The 21,879-nt window shown below is 51.1% G+C and overlaps 1 protein-coding gene across 9 annotated transcripts in view; it reads left to right on the top strand.

Moving 5' to 3' along the window:
* Positions 1-21,879, top strand: part of SCARB1 (scavenger receptor class B member 1) — a 110,224-nt gene that overhangs the window by 73,237 nt on the left and 15,108 nt on the right. For 8 of the 9 annotated variants that reach the window (XR_010933386.1, XR_010933387.1, XM_067701177.1 and 5 more), the window contains 7 exons: positions 467-624; positions 3,104-3,245; positions 6,570-6,773; positions 9,152-9,247; positions 11,085-11,200; positions 13,203-13,369; positions 19,622-19,740. Coding sequence is in view for 7 of the 9 variants with exons in the window: in XM_067701172.1 (XP_067557273.1) it covers positions 467-624; positions 3,104-3,245; positions 6,570-6,773; positions 9,152-9,247; positions 11,085-11,200; positions 13,203-13,369; positions 19,622-19,740 (1,002 nt within the window). In the remaining 2 variants the exon portion in view is untranslated. The remainder of the gene's footprint in view (positions 1-466; positions 625-3,103; positions 3,246-6,569; positions 6,774-9,151; positions 9,248-11,084; positions 11,201-13,202; positions 13,370-19,621; positions 19,741-21,879) is intronic. The other variant, XM_067701179.1, reaches the window with a different exon arrangement.

The following is a 21,879-nucleotide window of genomic DNA, read 5'->3' as shown; positions in this document are numbered from 1 at the left end:
AGGAAGATCCCACATGCTGCGGAGCAACTAAGCCCGTGTGCCACAACTACTGAAGCTCACGTGCCTAGAACCTGTGCTCTGCAACAAGAGAAGCCACCGCAATGAGAAGCCCGTGCACCGCAACGAACATTAGCCCCCGCTCGCCGCAACTAGAGAAAGCCCGCGCGCAGCAACAAAGAGCCAACGCAGCCAAAAATAGAATAAATAAAAAACAAAATAAATTTATAAAAAAAAAATACCACGTAAAAATAATATTACCTATTAACATTAATTATGTCAACTCCAGAGCAGCGTTCCCACCTCCTCCTGCCCCCAGAGCACCCCCCTCCAGGGAGCCCCTTCCCGGATGTGCCTGTGGAGTCTGCAGCACAGGCTGGCACCAGGCAGCTGTTTGGGAGCCGGGTGGGTAGGTGGGCGGGGGCCCTGGCCCTCCTCCTCACGGACCTGTTCTTCTCATCCCCCACAGAATGTGCGCATCGACCCCAGCAGCCTGTCCTTCAACATGTGGAAGGAGATCCCCGTCCCCTTCTACCTCTCTGTCTACTTTTTCGATGTCGTCAACCCCAATGAGATCCTCCAAGGCCAGAAGCCGCAGGTGCGGGAGCGCGGACCCTACGTGTACAGGTGAGGGTGGAGGGGGCTGGGCTGGGACTCAGGTCATCATCACCCCATTTTACAGATGAGAAAACAGGCCCCTCGCAGTAGTGGGGCTTGTTCAGGGTCAATCTGCTTCTCCCAATCTGGTGCTCTATTGCTTGAGACTTGGAGAGCGACCGCCTGGCTTTGCCACTCAGCAGCTCTCTGACCGTGGGCACAGGCCTTTCCTTCCCTGTGCCTCAGTTTCCCGCTCTGTAAAATGGGGATGACAGTACGCACTGTGGGTGGTTGTGAGGATTGGATAAGATGCTTAGCGGAAAGCCCAGCACAGTGCCTGGCATGTAGTAAGTGTTCAATAAACATTAGCTGTTAACATATTATTGTTACCTGAGTTCAGCTGCTCGCTGCTCAGAAGGCAAGTGTTGGGACTTCCCTGGCGGTCCAGTGGCTAAGACTCCGAGCTTCCACTGAAGGGGGCACAGTTCCCCTGGTTGGGGAATTAAGATCCTACGTGCCGTGAGGCCAAAAAGTAAAAAAAAAAGGCAAGTGTTGGTTGAAAAGGAAAGGTTGCTTTATTCAGGAGGCCGGCAACCTGGGGAGAAGGCGGACTCATGTCCAAAAACCAGTTCCAAAGATTCTGCTTGACCATGGAAGTTTTTAAAGGGAAATCATTTGGGGAGCGAGTCAGAGCCTTCATCACCTCCCACTGTGTGCAAAACTTTCTTCTGATTGGTTGGTGGTGAGGTAACTGGGTGGTGTCCCAGGAATCTTGTGCTCGGCCTGAAGTTACCATCCTCCACCTGGGTGGGGGCCTTAGTTCCTGCAGAACAACTCCAAGATATTGTTCTGTGTATCCTTTGAGGGGGAACCAGGACCCTGCTCCAGGCGGCACTATCGTCTCCTGACTGCTCCTCCTTTGTTTCTGTATCCCCTCCCTCCCCTGATTAGCAACTGTTTGAATCTACCCTTTGGAACTCAGGGGAGGTCAAGGAAGCTGAATGAAGCCTATTTCCTACAAACACAAAATGGGGCACATGGAAAGGATTTGTTGGGGTCCTGCTCCGTTCCATTCTGACCACTGCTGCCACAGCCTCTTCGTTTGATTGTTTTCTTTGAGAGGGTGCAGATCTCCAGTGGCTACTGGGCTCGTTGGATTGGCCCGAGCAGTTTTCCGAGAGGCAGGGAGGCCTGTCGGAATACGAGGCCCGACTTCTTGTTCTGCCTGTTGTGCCCTCAGGAAACTGTGACCCTGGCTTTGCTCACCCATGAAAGGCTTCTGTGTCAGAGCTGAGTCTGGTTTGCCAAAGTTCCTATTTATTCCTTCATTCCGTAAGCGTTTATTGAGTGCCTCCTGTGTGCCAAGCACTGTGCCAGTTCACTGTTTTTGTTTTGTTTTATTAAATATTTATTTATTTATTTGGCTGCGCTAGGTCTTAGCTGCGGCAGACGGGCTCCTTAGTTGCGGCATGCAAACTCCTAGTTGTGGCATGCATTTGGGATCTAGTTCCCGGACCAGGGATCGAACCCAGGCCCCCTGCATTGGGGGAGCAGAGTCTTAGCCGCTGGACCCCCAGGGAAGTTCCCCCGTTCACTGTTAAAGGCAGACAAAAGCCCCTGCCTCACAGAGCTGACATTTCGATGGGGAGCGGGGAGGGAATAAACAAGTGGACAAGTAAGGTAAAACCAAGCAGCGTAAATGCTGGCGTGTTAGGAGTGAGGGGGATAGTGGGAGAGAGGAAGTCTGAGAACGGGATGGTGTCAGATGGTGAGGACCCCGGAGGCCACAGTAGGAGCTTGCTTTTATCCTGTGTGCAAAGGAGGGTGGTGGGCGAGAGGATGACGTGATCTGATTTCCCCTTTCCAAAGATTCTTCTGGATGCTCTGTGGAGAACAGTTTGCAGAACAAGGGAGAATAATGACAGCAGAGCAGCAATGAAACTTGCCGCTGATTTGTAATGTTTTCAATGCATCTGACAACCATTAACTCACTTAATCCTCACAAGTAGGGACCTAATGAAGTAGGTTTTGTTATTACTCCCATTTTATTTTATTTTATTTTTGGCCTCGCCCTGCGGCATGTGGGGTCTTAGTTCCCGACCGGGGATTGAACCCGTGTCCCCTGCAACGGAAGTGCGGGGTCTTAACCACTGGACCGGCAGGGAAGTGCCATCACTCCCATTTTATAGGTGGGAAAACTGAGGCTGGGGTAGTAAATGATGGAGACGGGATTCAAGACCCCACCCTCTGTCTTCAGAGCGCATATGCCTCACCACCATCCTCCCTGCCCACCCCGGAGGAGCAGGGAAGCCGGCAGAGACTGATGAGGGGCGGCGGCGGCTTGGCCAGGGGGAGGGCTGTTGGGATCTGGTTACAGAGGCTTTGGTGCCGTGCCCTGCAGTGGGCAGGTGGCGGGAGGACAGATGGAGGGGAGGTGGCCAAGCTTGGTGCAGACATCCGAGGGCCTCTGGCTCCCAGGCAGCTGACCTGCCGGCTTCCTCGCCCACAGGGAGTTCAGACACAAGAGCAACATCACCTTCAATGACAATGACACGGTGTCCTTCCTCGAGTACCGCAGCTTCCAGTTCCAGCCTGACAAGTCCCGCGGCCTAGAGAGCGACAGTATCGTCATGCCCAACATCCTGGTCTTGGTGAGGCGCCCCTTCTGTCTCTCTGCCCCCTGCACCGGTCAGTCCCTTGAGGCACAGCCTGTGGCCCCTGCGGTGGCATTAAGCCCAGTGGGCTTCCTGGGTGCATCCTGGGCTCTGGTTTGGGGATATTGGCCAAAGTCACGGTCTTCCTCTTTTCAGTTCTGCAAATCTAAAATCTCCAAAACGAGGTACTGGCGGGGGGGCGCTGAATGGGGGTCCGTGTCGTCGTCTGTGGTGTTTAGGGGGAGGTTAAGGGCAGGGTGTCCGTTCTCTGCAGGTGAGAGTCATTGTAGTAGCTGGATTTACTGCCTGCCATGAGTGTCATGGTCCCCAAGACCACCCCCAGGTTCGCTGACTCACTAGGAGGGCTCACGGGACCCAGCAGATGTGGTCCTGCCCTTGGCTGGTTTGGTAGAGTGGAAGGAGACAGAACAGAATCCGCAGAGGGAAGGGGCACGTGGGGTGGAGACCAGACACAGGCTTCCAGAGCCCTGCCCCAGGGGAGTCACACAGCGGACGCTTCGTTCCTTCAGCGGTGACTTGTGACAATACAGGTGGGTGTCCTCCACCAGGAACGCCCACTAGAGACTCAGCGTCCAGGGTGTTTATTGGGGGCTGGTCATGTAGGTCCAGTAAACCACGTTGGTACAGTCCAGGTGCAGTGAGCCCCTCTTAGTTACGGGGTGGTGAACGCCCTCCTAAAGCCAGGATCTCAGACACCAGCCAAAGGCCGGCCTGGCCAGGAGGCCTTTCTAGAGAGAGCAGTCTCAGGCCTGCCGGACGAGCATCTTGCTAACACTGCATGTTAGAACTTGTGCTTAAGGCTGTACACATGTTACCTTGTTTACTTGTCAGCGATCCCATGGTCGTTAGGTACCATTATTTTCTCCATTTGTAGAGGAGGAGAACTGAAGAACAGAGAGGTTAGGTGACTTACCTAAGGTCACTCAGCTAGTGAGTAGCAGATTAGGGTTTTGAACCTACGAAGTTTGGGCTGTGAGTCTGCCCTCTGTGGCACGCAGACTTCCATTCAGTCCTCTGTCCACCCAGTTGAAGGTCATCAGGCATTTGGTCTGGGCCTGGCCCAGGGCTGGGCTCAGGATCAGACGTAAAGGCACCTGGTAAGTCCGTTGGGTGGACAGAACAAAAGCTCAGAAAATGCAGCCCAAAGCCTTGCAGCTGCCCCCCTCAGAGATACACATGTTTTGGCAGTGAAGTCATTTTCTCCCACCGAGCCGGTTGGCAAAGACTGTGTGATAACGCCCAGGGCTTAGGAGCGTGTGTGGAAACAGATACTGTCGTTAGGCACGGAACTGGTATGAGCTGTTGGAAGGTAGTGATTTTCAATATAAATTGCATGTGCCTTTGACCTCAGAAATTTCATAGGTAGGAATTTGTCCTCTTGACAGAATAACCCATGTGGGCAAAGATGTTTGTTCTCAAGGATATTTATTTCAGCAACGTTTTCAGAGCAAACTTCTAGAAACAACCTAAACGTGTGTTATGTGGAGTTATGTTGTGATCATCTACCGTGGGCAGGCAGTGGACTAGTATAAAGCCAGCAAAAGGAGGCAGGGCTGCAGGGGGTGTCATGGAACAGTCTCTTAGTTATATCTAACTGGGGAAAAGCAAGGTGCAGAACACATGTGTGAGGCCCCTACTTCAAATATTTCTAAAGGAGAAATACTTGCACGCACGTACCCACTTCCACACAAGCGCCTTTACGTGCCTAGACCAGGGTGAGCTGCTTCTGTAAAAGGCCAGATAGATATTTGAGGCTTGGACGCCTAGACGTTCTCTGTTGCAGCTGTTCAACTCCGCCAGCATAACACAAAAGCAGTCCAAGACAAAAACATAAATGAGTGGGTGTGGCTATATTCCAATGGAACTGTTTCATGGATACGGAAATGTGAGTTTCATATAATTTTCATGTTTTTCAGAGTAGTCTTCTTTTGTTTTCCTTTCAACCATTTGAAAATATAAAAAAACATTCTTAGCTCCCAGATTGTACAAACACAGGCCGTGGGCTGGCTTTGGCCCACGGGCCGTAGTTTGCTGACTGCTGGTGTAGATTCTCTCTGCAGGAATACTCAAGAGCCCAGAGCAGTGGGTTGCCTTGGGGGAGAAGAATAGGAAGAGGGGGGTCAGGGGTCGGAGAGGGACTTTTGCTTTGTATCCTTTTATGATTTTTAAAAACCATCTATTTATTACCTTTAAAAAATCATGACGTAAAGGAGACCCTTGTGAGTTCCCATGGAGTCAGACCTCTATGTTTTAGGAAATGCTGGCTCTGTTCCCTTTTCTACAGGTGGAGATTAGCTTTTGGATGAGGTGCCTTTAAAACATAAACCAAGTGCCAAGACAGTATCTCCAGAGGAAAGCAAAGATTAGAAAATAAACTCACCTAAATTCTAAGCACCCAGATATTGGGTAGAAGAGGTGCTTGGGGTCTTGGAGTTTGGGAGGGCTAAGGAATTAGAGTCGAGTCTCCATGAAGATTGTTTTGGTTACAAGGTTATAGTAGAAGGTGCTCTGAATTGGCATAAGCAAAAAGGGCATATGTGGGCTCTTGTTACTGAAAGGGCAGGAGTGGTTTCAGATGTGGCTTGATGCAGAGTACAAACAAGGTTGCCCGGATCTGTGATGGTTCCATGCACTGGCCGACCTGCCCCTCAGGGTGGCTATGGCCTTGCACACCCCACGTTCAAGGACAGCCACAGGCACTCCCCCTCTCTACCCCACAGTCCCAGCCGACTGGCTCCTTGGGGCTTGTTGGCTGTGATTGGGCTACGTACACAGAGAGGAACGTTTCTTTCTTACTGTTTTTTTAAAAAATATTTATTTATTTGGCTGCATTGGGTCCTGGTTGCGGCACGTGGGATCTTTCGTTGCGGCGCGCGGGCTTCTCTCTAGTTGTGGTGTGCGGGCTCCAGAGCGCACAGGCTTAGCTGCCCCGCGGCATGTGGGATCTTAGTTCCCCAACCAGGGATCGAACCCACGTCCCCTGCTCTGGAAGGCGGATTCTTAACCACTGGACCACCAGGGAAGTCCCGAGAGGAACGTTTCTGATTGGCCAGGCCTAAGCCACATGCCTGCTAGGGGTGGAGTTAACTCGGCCTGAACTCAAGAGCACAGGTGGTCCTATTCCTGAAGGATCAGGGAATGGTTCCGGATGACCCAGACGCCCCGCGTGTCCACTGCAGGGACCCTTCTAGGCCTGAACGTTTCTCTAGATGGGCTGTGCCTGGAAGCCTGGCTTGAAGTTCAGGGAGGACAGACCAGCTGTGTCTGGCCTCTAACCCGTGGTGTCCCCTGGCTCTGCAGAGTGCAGCAATGATGATGGAGAATGGGCCCATGAGCCTGAAGCTGATCATGACCTTGGCGTTCGGCACCCTTGGCGAACGTGCCTTCATGAACCGCACTGTCAGCGAGATCATGTGGGGCTACGAGGATCCCCTCATCCACCTCGTCAATAAGTACTTCCCAAACATGTTCCCCTTCAAGGGCAAGTTCGGGTTATTTGCTGAGGTAAGTGTGGCCCAGTGAGACATTCAGGGCCTCTGTCTTGTCCTCCACTGACACAGCCTGGGAACCGGTTACCAGCTCGCTTTTGGAGCTGGTTGGGGGCCCAGGAGCTGTGGGTTGTAAATTACAGAAAACTCTAACTCAAACCGGCTTAAGCGAAATAGAGAATTCATTGGCTTATATAATTGAAAACTCTAGGGGTGGTTTCAGATGCAGCTTGATCCAGGCGCAAATGATGTGACTGTTGCTGAAAGAAAGGGGCGTGGCTGCTGGGGAGGGAGGCGGGTCACAAATGTCAACTACAGCCTTGCTCTGAGTTGCCTGCTTTTTCTTAACCTTGACCCCTGCTGACCTAGTAGGGTCAGTGATTGGGATCCTGAATCATGATCTGATGTAGAGGCAGATCCCTGACCTTGGCTCCCTCAACCACAAGTTGTAACCAGTCCTCTGAGTTGCTCCAGCTTCAGCCTCCTTTTGGGGCTCCGCTGATCTGGTGTTGGGGGCAGTGGGAGGGAGGAATCGTGATTCTGTTCTGGGCGGATGGTAGCTGCTCAGTACATTTTTGACTAGGATGACAGGTGCTGGGTGTGTGGGTAAGTTGGCAAGTTTAAGGTAAGTGACATGATTCTTGTCAAAGCAAACTGTAAACTTGTAAACAAATGAAAGTTATTACCAACTGAGTAGCATGTTAAAACTTATCTTTGAGTATGTATAGTGGAAATCCCAAAATAACAGTCCAGCAGTGACTGTTCAGTGTTCCTGTGGTGGTTTCACACTCTTCAGGGATCTAGAATTCTTCTACTCCTCTGCTCTGCCCTCCTGAGGGTGTGGTTTCCATACTCAAGATTACCACATGGTCCAAGATGGCTGCTAGAGCACCAGCTATCACATCCACATTCTAGGCAACAGCAGGAAGTATGAAGTGGTGGGAGTTTTAGGGGCAGTCAGGGGAGTTGAGGACAAAACAGCATGTCCCAGCTGTTTCCCTCTTTAGGAGGGAGAAAACCAATTTCCACTTGCTTTCCATTGCCCAGAACTTAGTCATGTGGCCACACTTAGCTGCAAGGCAATCTGGAAAATGTTACCTTTTAGCTAGTGTGTTGATGCCCTGAGTAAGGTTCGGGTTTTGTTAGGAAGGAGAAAGGGGAGAATGGACTTCGGGTAGTGACTAGCAGTCTCTGACACACTTTGTCTATTATAACTATTGTGTTAGTATCCTTTTGGGTGAGCATTTATTAATAATAATAACAACAACAACAATAATAATAATAAAGCATTTTGAGTTCTTATTATCTCTCAGACACTGTGCTCAGCAGTTTTTACACATTAGCTCTTTTAATATTCTCAGTACCTCTTTGTAGAGGCTCCTGTTACTGTCCCCTTATATTGGCTAAAGTTTGGGTTCATGAAGCTCTAAATGGACGGATGACAGAATACACAGATATTAGGAAGCCAGAGCAGGCTTTGAACTTGGGCCCTGCTGGCTTAACCAGTCAGTAACCGATGTAGCTATTCGGCCACTCAACACCCCCTACTGAGTTCCTAACGGGTGCTACACCGTACATTGTATGGCGTCCTCGGAAGGGTGCTTTCTAGATTCGACCCAGCAGCCACTCATTTCTTTGTACGCTTTGCATGTTTTCGCTCTGAATTAGAAATCTTTTTCTAAGAAATACCCTCAGAGTGCCAAAGCCTGTGCTTCCTGCCTAGAAAGTACTTGATAAACATCAGGTCCTGTGTGCCTGTATGCTTCAGGATATGCCAGGTTTAGCAGCCCCCAGATCTCAGTGGCTTAAAACAACAAAAGTTTATCTCTTGCTTATATGCCATGTCCAGTGCGGGTGGCCAGTGGGCCTCTGCTCTTTGTTGTCACTCAGGGACCCAGGCTGAGGGAGGCTCCAGCTGGACACACACTTCCCTGGTTTCTGTAGCAGCGACAGAAAGCACGGTGACATTGCATGCACTGGCTCTCAAAGCTCCCACCTGGAAGTGACAAACCACTTCTCTCCTCATTGATCGTTTTCACTGATCAAAGAGGTCATGTGGCCATGCTTTATTTTAATTTTGGGGGAGTAACGGGGTGGCCCTACTATTCACCTAGGAGGAGAACCAGACTCTCCTAGAGTCTGGGAGGGAAGGTGGGACTCTTTCTGGGACGGATGCTGTCATCAGGGGAGTGTCCCTCCTAGAAAGCCCCCAAGTCTTCCTCCTCTTGACCCCCACGTGCTGGGGATGCAGCGGTGAACAAGATAACGAGGCCCCTGTCCTCCGGATGAAGAGGGAGCCGTCTGTAACTAAGCGGGCTGGCTTGACTACTGGTCCCCGGGTCCTTTGCCTCCATCCTGGGGCTTAAAGGTGTCATTCTCTGCCGTTGTCTGCAGCTCAACAACTCTGATTCCGGGCTCTTCACCGTGTTCACGGGGGTCAAAAACTTCAGCAGGATCCATCTCGTGGACAAGTGGAACGGGGTCAGCAAGGTGAGGGCAAGAGGCGCTGGCCGTCCCGTACAGGGGCCGGGTAGGGATGGCAGGGGCTGCCAGGGCAGGCCACCCAGTGCACCTTCTTCCTCTTCAAACAGGGGTTTGGGATTGACATGTACACACTGCTATATATAAAATAGATAACCAACAAAGACCTACTGTATAGCACAGGAAACGCTGCTCAATATCCTGTAATAACCTAAATGGGAAAAGAGTTTGAAAAAGAATACATACTCGTATATGTATAACTGAATCACTTTGCTGTACACCTGAAACTAACACAACATTGTTAACCAACTGTGCTCCAATTAACAAAACAAAACAAAACAAAAACACGAGGGGGTTGCATCCGCAGGGAAGATGCTCTCAGAGTTGGGGATTTTACCTATGTTTAAGGCTCAACTAGGACTTCCCTGGCGGTCCAGTGGTTAAGACTCCGGGCTTCCACTGCAAGGGGCGCGGGTTCAATCCCTGGTCGGGGAAGTTCCACATGCCGCAAGATGCGGCTAAAAAACCAAAACAAACAAAAAATCCCCAAAATCTAGCTCTTTGTTCCAGGTGTGTGTGGGGGGGCATAGACACTGATTATTTACGTGTATGCTGGGAACAGAACTGTTTCTTTGATGCCTCACTAACGAGAATGCTTCAGATATTACACTGATGATATAACCATCCACTGCAGTAAAAGATTATTGAGTAAAAAAAAAAATTACGCTAGAAACACAGGAAGACATTCGCATGAAAAAATAAAATAATAGATATAAAGTGCACTTTGTACGACTTCACACATCCAGCCCCACTCCCACCTGAGTCACAGAGGAAACCCAGAGTTATCAGCGTTGGGTATATTCTTCCTATTTGTAGCGATTTGCACGTGTGTTTTTTTTTTTCTCCTTGGAGCAAAGTGAAATCATCCTATGTGCATAGTTTTGCAACTTGCTTTTTTTACCTGGTGGCCTTTTGTTATCATGCACGAGAATGACTGTGCAGTGGTGGTGCTCACACCTTCCAAACGCTTATCTGGGTGATGGTGGCAAAGACCTGAGCGGGGGGAACAGGTTATTCCCCATCAGTGCCCAGAGAGGCAGGGTTACCATTTGCAACCATTAGTAACCGTTCCGAATGGGCGCTACTGAAATTCTCTTTGGCTTGCTTTTTCAATATAAAAATGTACAGGGACTTCCCTGGAGGGCCATTGGTTAGGACTCTGTGCTTCCACTGCAGGGGGCCTGGGTTGGATCCCTGGTCGGGGAACTAAGATCCCACAGGTGGCCCAAAAAAAAAAAAATATATATATATATATATATATATAAATGTACACATGCCTAAAAACCTTCTCCTAGGACAGAGGGGTAGAATGTGAGAAGTCTGTTTTCTTTCTGTGCAGGTCTCACTCCCCAGAGGCAACTACTGTTTTGAGATCTGGTAGCCACCATCATTATTTTAAATATTTTGCTTACTGGGCTACCTTCTAACCTGATCTGTTCTCAGGAAGTGTCCTTCCTCTCTGAGAGGTGAGGAGGTCAGTGTCCCCTGCTCACTGTGCTCCTTGGAGATGTGAGTGATGGGTCCATTTTACAGATGAAGTAACTGAGTCCCCAGCAAAGTTGCACATTCAGGGATCCATGGTTAGGGAGTGGGGAGCTGCAGTCGACAGTGTCTCTGGCTGTCTACACAGCCTGCTCACCTTGCACCAGGCTGTCTCTCCGAGGGGACAGGCTTCTGGCAAGTGGGTAGTGGCATCCCCCAGGGCACATGGCCCGTGAGGTCACAGCTCCAAGTCAGGTAGGAAATGCCCGAGAGCATTTCTTTACGAGGCCTTGCGTCCCCACAGGTCAACTTCTGGCATTCCGATCAGTGCAACATGATTAATGGGACTTCCGGGCAGATATGGGCGCCGTTTATGACTCCTGAATCCTCGCTGGAATTCTACAGCCCCGAGGCCTGCCGGTAATTGCCCCGACGTGGGACATTCTGGGCCTCCTGGGAAATCTGCCTTGTGGCTGCTCAGAGCGGAATCAAGCGGCTTGTGGTGTGAATTGCAAAGCGCTCGTCTCTCTGTGTGTCCGGCGGCCTTTGGCGCCATCTTGAATTCTCTTTGGTTGCCCATGAAGGGCAGACGCCAATCGCTGGTGCTTTTGCAAGGCCCAGACAGAGGCTGCTGGCGGTTGTTGGAGCTCGGTCGTGGTGGGCAGGAAATGGGCAGGACTGCCGGGGACCGTGCCATAAGGCAAGCGATGGGCCCCCTGTGCTGTTTGCTCGGCTGCCCTAATTTCCCATTGGGTGCTGTGGCATCTGGGTGCCTCTCCTGCAGCCCCTCCAGTCTCCAGAGTAGCAGCCTCGGAGGTCAGCTTGGGGCTGAACAATGGCGGTGGCCCCGGCCGAGGGGTGAGAAGAGACAGTGGCTCCTAGAGCTCTTCTCTGGGTGCTGTCCTGTCCTCGGCTTCTCTGTTCAGGCCACTCTGGAAAAACCCTTTGCTTGGGATCTCACTGATGTGAACTCTGACCCACCTGCCTCCCCAGCAAACCCTGATGGAGCCCTGTCTTTGCGAGACACTGGGGTCCCCACAGAGACAAATGGTTCCCTGGGAGTCATGTCCTGGTGGGGGACTCAGGCCCACGCACCCCAGGGGAGCGTCAGAGAGCGGAGGCGCTTTTGCTGTGTGTGTGTTCACTTCTTAAAATTAGGAATTTCAACCTAGAGGAAAGTTGCGAGAACGTGCAACTTTCTGCACATCGCCTTCCCCAATTTCCCAGTGGTTTCTCTTTGGCCCCTTCTGCTTTATCCTCATCCCACACTTCTCTCTTTCTCTCTCTCTCCTTCTGTATATTTTTCCTGGACCCTTTGAGAGTACATTGGACGCCTAAATACTTCAGTGGGTGTTTTCTAAAAATGACATTTTCTTACATAACCCCATCATGTCACCAAAATGAGGAAATTCAGCATTGACATGATACTATTGTCTAAGCCAGCACTCTCCAATAAAAATATAATTCAAGTCCCATCTGCAGTTTAAAACTTTCTAGTGGCCGCATTAAAGAAGAGTAGCGAGAAATAGGTGAAATTAATTTTAATGATGTTTTGTTGGACCCAGGAGATCCAAAATGGTATCATTTCACAATGTGTAAACAGATGTAAAATATTGAAGAGCTGTTTTCCATTGTTTGGGGGTATCAAGTCGTAGAAATGTGGAGTGCATTTGACACGTAGAGCTGCATCCTGACTTGGACAGGCCCTGTTTCAAGGGCTCTAAGGCCACGTGTGCTGAGTGGCCCCTGTGGACAGCACAGGTGGAGCGGTTCTGATCCACAGCCCATGTTCGAGGTTAGACGTGTCTTTGAGAAATACGGCAGGGTGAGCAGAAGAGGGAATAGGGTGTCGGCCACGTTGCTGCTGCCTACGGAGCTGACAGCCGCACCGTGACCTGAGTGAAGAACTGAGGTCTGATGTGGGGATGAGGGAGGAACGTTCCAGGCACCGCACCGTGACCTGAGTGAAGAACTGAGGTCTGATGTGGGGATGAGGGAGGAACGTTCCAGGCAGCAGGAGTAGCAGATACAAAGGCCCTGGGGCAGGATGGAGCATGTGGGAGGAATACCACCTGTGGGGTGCAGTATGGGTAGGCAGGGGCTGGACCCTCTACAAGCTTGTGGGCCATGGTGAGGACATTAGATCTTATTCTAGATTAGACTGGAAACAATTGCAGTTGTAAGTGGGGTCGCGATATATTCTGTCCTTGTTTTAAAGCTCCGTCTGCTTGCGGAGAATGGATTGGCGTAGGCGGGGGAGGCAGGGAGACCCATAAGGGAGGTCATTGCAATTCGCCGGGCGAGAGACGGCGGCTGCTGGGACCCGGGGGGTGGCCGTGCCCGTGGGGCGTGGCTCAACTCGGGCCACCCACTTCCAGCCACCTCATTCTGGGGTGTCATCCTCCATCGTTTGTCCCCGCAGGTCCATGAAGCTCATCTACAAGGAGCAGGGGGTGTTCGAAGGCATCCCCACCTTTCGCTTCGTGGCTCCCAACACCTTATTTGCCAACGGGTCCGTCTACCCGCCCAATGAGGGCTTCTGCCCGTGCCGGGAGTCCGGAATTCAGAATGTCAGCACCTGCAGGTTCAGTATGTGTCATTCCCCACGGGAGGGCGGGAGGGTGTGGCCCGTGATGAGGGGCTTATCTGTCTGTTTACACCATGGCCTCCATACTCTTGATAATCCCATTAGGCTGGAGATAAATAGGGCAGCAGAAGGATAACCAGAAAAAAAAAATACGCTTTGGGTATATCGGTTGCTGTCGTAATAAATTCCCACAAACCTGGTGGCCTAGAACAGCACAAGTTTATGATCTTAAGCAGCTCCGTAGTTTAGGGGTCGGACACAGGCCTCTCCAGGCTAAGATCCAGGTGTCAGCGGGCTGCGTTCCTTTCTGGAGGTTGACGGGGACTCTCCGTTTCTCTTGCCTTTCCCAGCTTCTAGAAGCCCCTAGAATCCCTTGCTCAGGTTTCCCTTCCTCTGTCTGCAAAACCAGCAACATCACAAGTCTTTGATCCCACTCCTGTGGTCACATCTCTTTTTCTGAAGCTCTTCTGCTTCCCTTGTCCAGTTTTAAGCGCCCTGGAGACTATATCAGGCCCACCTGGATAATCTAGGCCACTGCTCTCTATTTTTAGCGGATTAGCAGCCTTCATTCCTCCTGCGACCTAATTCCCTTTGTCGTGTAACCTAACTTATTCACAGGTCCCGGGGATGAGGGTGCGGACATCTTTGGGAAGGGCATCGTTCTGCCTCCCAGGTCGTGATAGGTGGCTTGAGAGGCAGGCTTCATGGGGAGGACCTTCCACCCCACCTGGGGAGGGAAGGAAGCTGGCAGCAGCCTGATGGTTCCGTGAACTCTTGTTCTGCAGTTGTGGGCTTGGATGCGGCCCCTGGCGCTGGCACACTGTCCTCTGACATCGTCAGTGTTTTCCAGCTGTGTGCCAGTCCCCGAGACGGCCCCGCCTCACATGCTCAATTTGGACACTTGGATGTCAGCTTGATTTCCCTCTCCCAACCCTCATCCAGGTCGCCAGCAAGCCCTGTGCGCCCTGCCTGCATCCTTGCTTTCTTCCGTTCCCCCGCCGCTTCGTGGTCCAGGGCCCTTTAGCTGGCCCTCCTCTTGCATTGTGGCCGCCCCGTGTACCATCCGTTTCCCAGACTGTCCAGTGCGGTCACCGCTGGCCTCGTGTGGTTATTTAAATTGAAATCGGGGACTGCCCTGGCGGGCCAGTGGTTAAGACTGCGCTTCCACCGCAGGGAGCACAGGTTCAATCCCTGGTCGGGGAACTAAGATCCTGCAGGCTGCATGGTGCGGCACCACCCCCCCCCCAAAAAAAAAAGGTAAATTGAAATTGGTTTGAATGAAATCAAATTAAAAAGGCAGTGCATTCCTTGCACCGGCCACATTTCAAATGATTCCCACCCACACGTGCCTAGAGACTGCCCTGTGGGACGTACAGTGAAAAAAGAGAACATTTTCATCATCGTAGAAAGTTCTATTGGACACTGTTCCAGCAAGCAGCCCAGGGGACCTTTCAAAATCTCGGATTGCCACCCAATCCTTTGCTTGAAATGTCTACTAGCGCCCCGTGCGTGTAGAGCAAAATCCCCACAGAGGCCCCAGTGCCGTCAGGATCTGGCCTCTGCCAGTCTCTCTAATGTCATTTCTTCCTGTACTTTCCCCACTGATGTTCTTCAGCCCCGCCCCTTCTCCCTGTTTCTAGGATGTAGCTCGTTTGGTCCTGCCTCAGGGCCTTTGCATCCGCTGTTCCCTAGGCTGCTGTAGATCTGTGTGAATCATTCCCTTACCTGCTTCTGGTCTGTTCAAATGCCACCTCCTCCAGGAGGCCTGCTCTCTGATTTCCATCCTGAAGTTGCCCCCCTGCCCCGCCTCCCAGCTGCTCCTGTCGTTTCACCCTTGATTGTCCCCGAAATCACTGAGTGTGTCTTTTATTTCACTTATTGTCTGTCTCCTGTATTGGTTTGTAAAAACTCCACGCAGGACTCTGTCCTGAGCTTCTAGAATTGGGCCCAGTATGTAGTGGGTGCTCACACAGTACGGGAACGTATGGATGTGTGGGTGTACCTTGCACCGAGGGAATTGAGGCTCGAGGCTAGGGTGTGACACCCTAGCTGGTAGGACAAGAAGCCACGCCTTATCTTCCGAGGTCTCGCCTTCTGCGGCCCGTTTGGTTGGAACCACATTTCCAGCTGGAGATGGGAATTTGGGAGGCGTAGTTTGCTGCAGGGTTGGGAGGAAGGACTGCCATCAGGTTGGATGGTTTCCCCAAGTTCAGGCAGTGAGGTGCTCCGTGCGTGAAGGGTTTGGAGCTGGGGCCTGGAAGTGCCCACCTCTGTCGTGGCCTCTTCTGGCCCACCTGCCCTTGTTCCCTGTTCGCTTCATTCTTTCTTCACTGGTGTTTACAGGAACTTCTGCTTGTAGGTGGGCTGACAGTGCAGACACCTGGTGGGCTGTGTGCTACACGATTGCCGTGGTAAGTGGCAGGTGCTACACCAGCCTGATTAGGCCTAAAAGGGTACTTCTCGGTTTACCTTTGCATTAGGCATAGCTCTAGAGCTCAGCTGTTGTCCGAAGCCGCCTTTCGCCATGTGCTAGCTCAGTTTTCCTCCAGACCGCTTTGTTGCGAGGCAGGCTCTCCCCTCCAGCCTCCAGGCTCACCTCCTCCCAGCTCTGGGTCCTGCAGAAACGGGACAACTGGCTCCTCTTCACTCCAGCAAAAGTTCTAGAGTTTGCTCTGATTGGGCTGGCTTGCATCACACGACCAGCTGTGAACCAGTAAGTGTCCAAGGGTGGCCTATGCTGATTGGCCAGGCTGTGTCACATGCTCAGCCCCTGGCTCCAGTGGGTGGGGCCAGCACCCACGTGACAGGCGGCTGAAAATAGGGGAGGGGCTTTCTCGGGGTATAGGTTCCAGGAGAAAGAGTGGGTGCTGGACAGGCAGAAACTACATATCCGTCCACTGCCAAGGGCTAGGGATGAACATCGCACGGCCTCATCTTAGCACACATGCCTAGAGAACTTCAGAAGTGCAAGGGAATTATGTACGTATTATGCAAATAAAAATTTTTCTTTTACGTTGAAATAGACGTATATACAGGGAGAGGCCCAACTGACACGTGCACTTTGAGATTCCACCAAGTGATGGGGAAAGAGGACAGGAGTGACCTCCCCCTCCGTCACTGGCCTGACTGCTGGCAGCACAGCTTTGCTTGCCTTTGGTGCTTATGTGAGCGGAATCCTAAAGCATATATTCCTTTTTCTCTACTTATGTCCTCTTTCGCCCACTTTTGCATTGGTGAGGTCCGTCCCCGCAGTCGTGGGTGCCCTCTTCCTTGCTATATAGTATTCCACGGTGGGACCACACCTCCATTTCCTCACCTCTTTTGCTGTTCATGGGCATCCGACGAGGTTCTGCTGTGGACAGTTACCCCAGCGCTGCTAAGAACGTTCTCTCATACATGTCTTCGGGTGCACCTGTGTCTGTATTTCTGTGGCATTTCATCTGAAGATAAGAAATACCCACACATTTCCCTTGCTGGGCCTTGAGGAGTTCTCGGACCCAGAGAACTCTTCCTCCTCCAACCTCTGTGCTGTGTAGGGTCCTGAGGCTTGCTCAGTGGAGGCCCTTAATCTGTGGTGATCCCGGGCCATTAGGTCTGCTTAGATGCGCCATAAAGCTATAAATGAATTACCATTTATTACTTGGGTGTTGTCTCTCAGTCTGTTTGGAAATAAAATAGAAAGAAACACGTACATGCATGCATGCTATTAAAAAACCAAGCAAGTTGGCCTTCCCTGGTGTCGCAGTGGTTGAGAATCTGCCTGCCGATGCAGGGGACACGGGTTCGAGCCCTGGTCTGGGAGGATCCCACATGCCACGGAGCAACTAGGCCCGTGAGCCACGGCCGCTGAGCCTGCGCGTCTGGAGCCTGTGCTCCGCAACAAGAGAGGCCGCGACAGTGAGAGGCCCGCGCTCGCCGCAACTAGAGAAAGCCCTCGCACAGAAACGAAGACCCAACACAGCCAAAAATAATAATAATTAATAAAACAACAACCAAGCAAGCTGAAGCAAGGGAAGGTGACGGCAAGTCGGTCCAGCCCGTGTCAGTCTCCCCCCAACCCTGCCACCCTGGCCTTGGAGGCAGGATGGAGCTTGTTTGAGATGCGCCGCCTGCAAGGGCCTGGCTCGGTGACTGCTTCCCTTACCGAGGGAGGGGGGCGGTCCTTGTGTTTGCTCTGTTGATCTCCTTTCACAGTGAGAGGGGAGAATGGGAAACAGCGTTTTCCAAATTGTGAAACATTGTCCCTGGTGGTGCCCAAGACTTCAAAGGTCCAAAGACGTAGCTTTATATAACATTGACTTACGTGGTGAGAGAGGTCTTCTGCTTTCCATTCTCTCTCTGTCCTGATCACTTCCAGAAGAAAGTACCTGTCTAACACTCGTCTGTCTTTCTTTTTGACAGAGAAAGAGAAAGTCTCAGGGTCTAAGTCTCACGTAGGTAACAGTCTCTAGTTAGAATCTGCAACATTCATTCATCCGCATTGTATTTATTCCTATATTTATTTTCTGATTCTGGCAAGTGTTTGCCAGTTATGCCTCAGATAGCAAGCTCGTCCTTGAAAATATAGCTGTTTATGTAGAGCAATAGCAGTTGCTTCAGAGAAGCACATTGTGTAACAGGGCAGGGGGTAGCTGAATATGGCAACACATCAAAGAGGTACTAGGATGAATAAATTAATGTTGAGAAGCATTAAGGCAATGAATGTAAAAGGACTCTGGGAAAAATGAAGTCAGACAGCGGTTAAATCTCAGCTTTTATTCCAAACCAGTGCTTGGCTTTGCTAAGAAAAGCAGAAAGAATCTAGACATTGGAGGTTGCCAGACACACAGAAACAGGAATGCGGGTCACCTGGCTGGCAGCAGACGGGCTGCTGGTTTTAGGGAAGAAGACCTTGTGAGTTTTGTTTGTTTTTTCTTTCTTTTTTTCCGTATCGAGGTGAAGTTCACTAATCCGCAATTAGCCTTTTTTTTTTTTTTGCGGTACGCGGGCCTCTCACTGCCGTGGCCTCTCCCGCTGCGGAGCACAGGCTCCGGACGCGCAGGCTCAGCGGCCATGGCTCACGGGCCCAGCCGCTCCGCGGCACGCGGGATCCTCCCGGACCGGGGCGCGAACCCGTGTCCCCTGCATCGGCAGGCGGACTCTCAACCACTGCGCCACCAGGGCAGCCCCGCAATTAGCCATTTTAAAGTGCACAATTCAGTGACATTTAATACATTCAAAACGTTGTGCAGCCACCACCACAATCTAGTTCCAGAACATTCTCATCAACCCAAAAGGAGACCCCGTACCCATTTACACTCACTCCCCATCTCTCTGCCCCGGCCCCTGTCACCGCCAGTCTGCGTTCTGTCTCTGATGTGCCGGTTCTTGATCCTCGTCAGTTTTGAGAGAGGCTTATTCTTTTCCCCGCTGACTTGCTGTCCATCGGGCCTGTTGTGTGTTGTCCTGAGCACACGAGCATGCATTGGCGTTTGCCTCGCTTGGTCAGTTGATGGACAGCTTCAGCCTCGGGTGTCTGGGTGTGAATTTCCCACTCAGAGGGACCCAGGTCAGTCCCTGTTCTCACACGTTGGCGTCCCTCCCACAGACCAGCTGCTGGGAGAGAAGGAGCAAAACAGGTGTGTCTTCTCCCCTCCCGTGGACGTTAGGGAGACCTGGCTGCAGGTGTGCACACCTGAGCATCTCTGATCATTGCCGTGTCGCCTGCAGAAGACAGTCCGGGCTGCTTGGCTTGGCGGTCCAGATGCCCCTCCTCTCACCCAAGTCCGAGTCTTTCTGTCCTCAGCTGCCGTCATTCCCCTCCGGGCGCCGTCTGCTCCACATGCACCGCGCACCTTCCCACCTCCCTGCCTTGGCTTCTGCCATCCCTTCCACCTGGAACGCCATTCCCTCACCTTCTCTGTCTGGCATCTTTGAGCCGGCTTCTTCTCCTTCCTTTGATGTCTCCTGGCAGAAGCAGCAGCTCCTATGTTACCCTTCCTGTGGCACCGAGCTTGTCCCCTGCTGGGTGGGTTCCGGTTCCTGGTGCCTCTTGGGCGCTTGGTAAATATTTGCAGACTGAACGGATTCTCTCTGTCTAGTTATTGTTGTTTGCATCTCGTCATCATCATGAGGGGGGTGCACTGCAGGCAGTGGCTGTGTTTCATCACCTACGCATCCCCTTGCCCAGCTCAGGGTGTGACAGGGGCAGGTCTCTGGATGTGCCAACATGCTGCCTTTGTCTGACATCCCCTCTCTGCCCCTCTGCCTTCTAGACGCACCCTTATTTCTCTCCCATCCTCACTTCTACAACGCTGACCCAGTCCTGGCAGAGGCAGTGTCTGGCCTCCACCCTAACCCAGAAGAGCATTCCTTGTTCCTGGACGTCCACCCGGTGAGCCCCTGCCTGTCAGCCTGTGGGTGGGCGCGGGGATTTCTGTTTGGTGCACACCTGGCTTTCTCCTCTCCCCACTAGGCACCAAAATGTTCCAGTGTGGGGGTGATGGGAAGCCTGGATTTCTTCGGCAGTGATAGCTTCTAGGCTATCAAGCCTTCAAATTGCCCCGACTTCATAGTGCAAGGACTTTATCTCTTTATAAGGAAATTGTCTCTATAAAAGGATTATAAGAAAGTAAATTAATTAGGAATTATCAGCCTGCAAATTAGCCAGAGGCAGCCCTCTGGCTGCGCCAGCATACCGTAAAGATCTTTAGGTGCGGACAAGAGCCTGGAACATCTTGTGGATAAACTGGGTTCTGGGGAATTTGTCCTGTGTGTTGTTTTGTCTGCGAACAGGGACCAGGAGGGTATCAGACCTGTACGTGTGGCCCTCCCGTGGGCATGTTTTTACCCAGTTGCTTCTTTTCTTAGTGCCTCCGTTCCCTGGAAATTTGCCCATTTGGACTCGGTGGCTTTTTATCATTGATTAAATAAATTCTGTGGGTTTCTGTTTCCTGAGTGGACATTTGTGGTCTCCCCCACAGGCCTTTTTGGAAGCTCTTCTACCCGGTGCTGTTCCCTGCCGTTTTCCTTGGTACTCCTCAGATTTTCTAAGCCGCTGACTCAATCCCCAGCCCCCAGCACTCCACCTTCTAGCTCTCTCTCTTTTTTTTTTTCACTAAAAATCCAGGCTGAGCCTTTCCTGGCGGTCCAGTGGTTAGGACTCCGTGCTTTCACTGCCGAGGGCACGGGTTCAATCCCTGGTCGGGGAACTAAAATCCCGCAAGCTGTGCGGCTCGGCCAAATTAAAAAAATAAACAAAATAAAATAAAATAAAATAAATAAAAATCCAGCTAGTGAAGTCAGCTATGACTGCACACACTTCACATTCACCAAATATTTATAGAATGCTCATTATGCTACAGGCATAATTCTAGATGCTTCCACCCACACCAACTCATTTAATTTTCACAATAATCTGAGAGGTGGGCATTGCTATTCCCATTTTACAGATGGGGAAACTGTAGCCCAAATAGTTAAGTGCTACAGCTAGTAAATGGGATTCTTGGCTCCATAAGGGAAAGGTCTGTTCTGTCTTGTTAATCGCTTGGATTCTAGTAGTTACCACAGAAGTACTAGTATCTCAGTAAATATGGGTTTGATTTACTGAGATATTAGTGCTTGAGAGTGAGTAAGGGATGAGGCCGAATTCAAACATAGGTCTTCTTTGTTTTTTTTTTTTGGCGGTACGCGGGCCTCTCACTGTTGTGACCTCTCCCGTTGCGGAGCACAGGCTCCAGACACGCAGGCTCAGCGGCCATGGCTCACGGGCCCAGCCGCTCCGCGGCATGTGGGATCTTCCCGGACCAGGGCACGAACCCGTGTCCCCTGCATTGGCAGGCGGACTCTCAACCACTGCGCCACCAGGGAAGCCCCATATGTCTGTTTTTTAAAAAAATTAATATACTTTCATTTTTGTTTGTTTGGCCGTACCATGCGGCACATGGGATCTTAGTTCCCCGACCAGAGATCGAACCGGCACCCCCTGCAGTGGAAGTGCTGATTCTTAACCACTGGACCTCTAGGGAAGTCCTTACTTTGGTTTTTAGAATAGTTTTAGGCCTACAGAAAAACTGAGCAGAAAATACAGAGAGTTCCCAGACATCGTTTTCCCCTGGCACGAAATTTGTCGCAGTCGATGAATGAACATTATTATTAACTATAGTCCATAGCTTACATTAGGCTTCATTAACTATAGTCCATAGCTTACATTAGGCTTCATTCTGTGTCCATCAGGTTTATGGGTTTTGACAAATGCATCGTGACCTGTATCCACCATTACAGTCTCCTGCAGAATGGTTTCGCTGCCTTAAAAATCCCGTGTGTTCCACCCACTTATCCCCCTCCTACCTTCACTCCCATCCAACCTTTGGCAGTGACTGACCTTTTACCGTCTCTGTAGTTTTGCCTTTTCCAGAACGTCATATAGTTGGAACCGCAGAGTATGTAGCCTTTTTTTAAAAATTGAAGTATAGTTGACATACAATATTATACAAGTGACAGGTGTGTAATGTAGTGATTCACAATTTTTAAA

The sequence above is a fragment of the Pseudorca crassidens genome, chromosome 12 (assembly GCF_039906515.1).
Source record: "Pseudorca crassidens isolate mPseCra1 chromosome 12, mPseCra1.hap1, whole genome shotgun sequence".
Taxonomy (NCBI): Eukaryota; Metazoa; Chordata; class Mammalia; order Artiodactyla; family Delphinidae; genus Pseudorca; species Pseudorca crassidens.
Note: the sequence above shows the minus strand (reverse complement) of the source record. Positions and strands in the feature narration are given on the sequence as shown.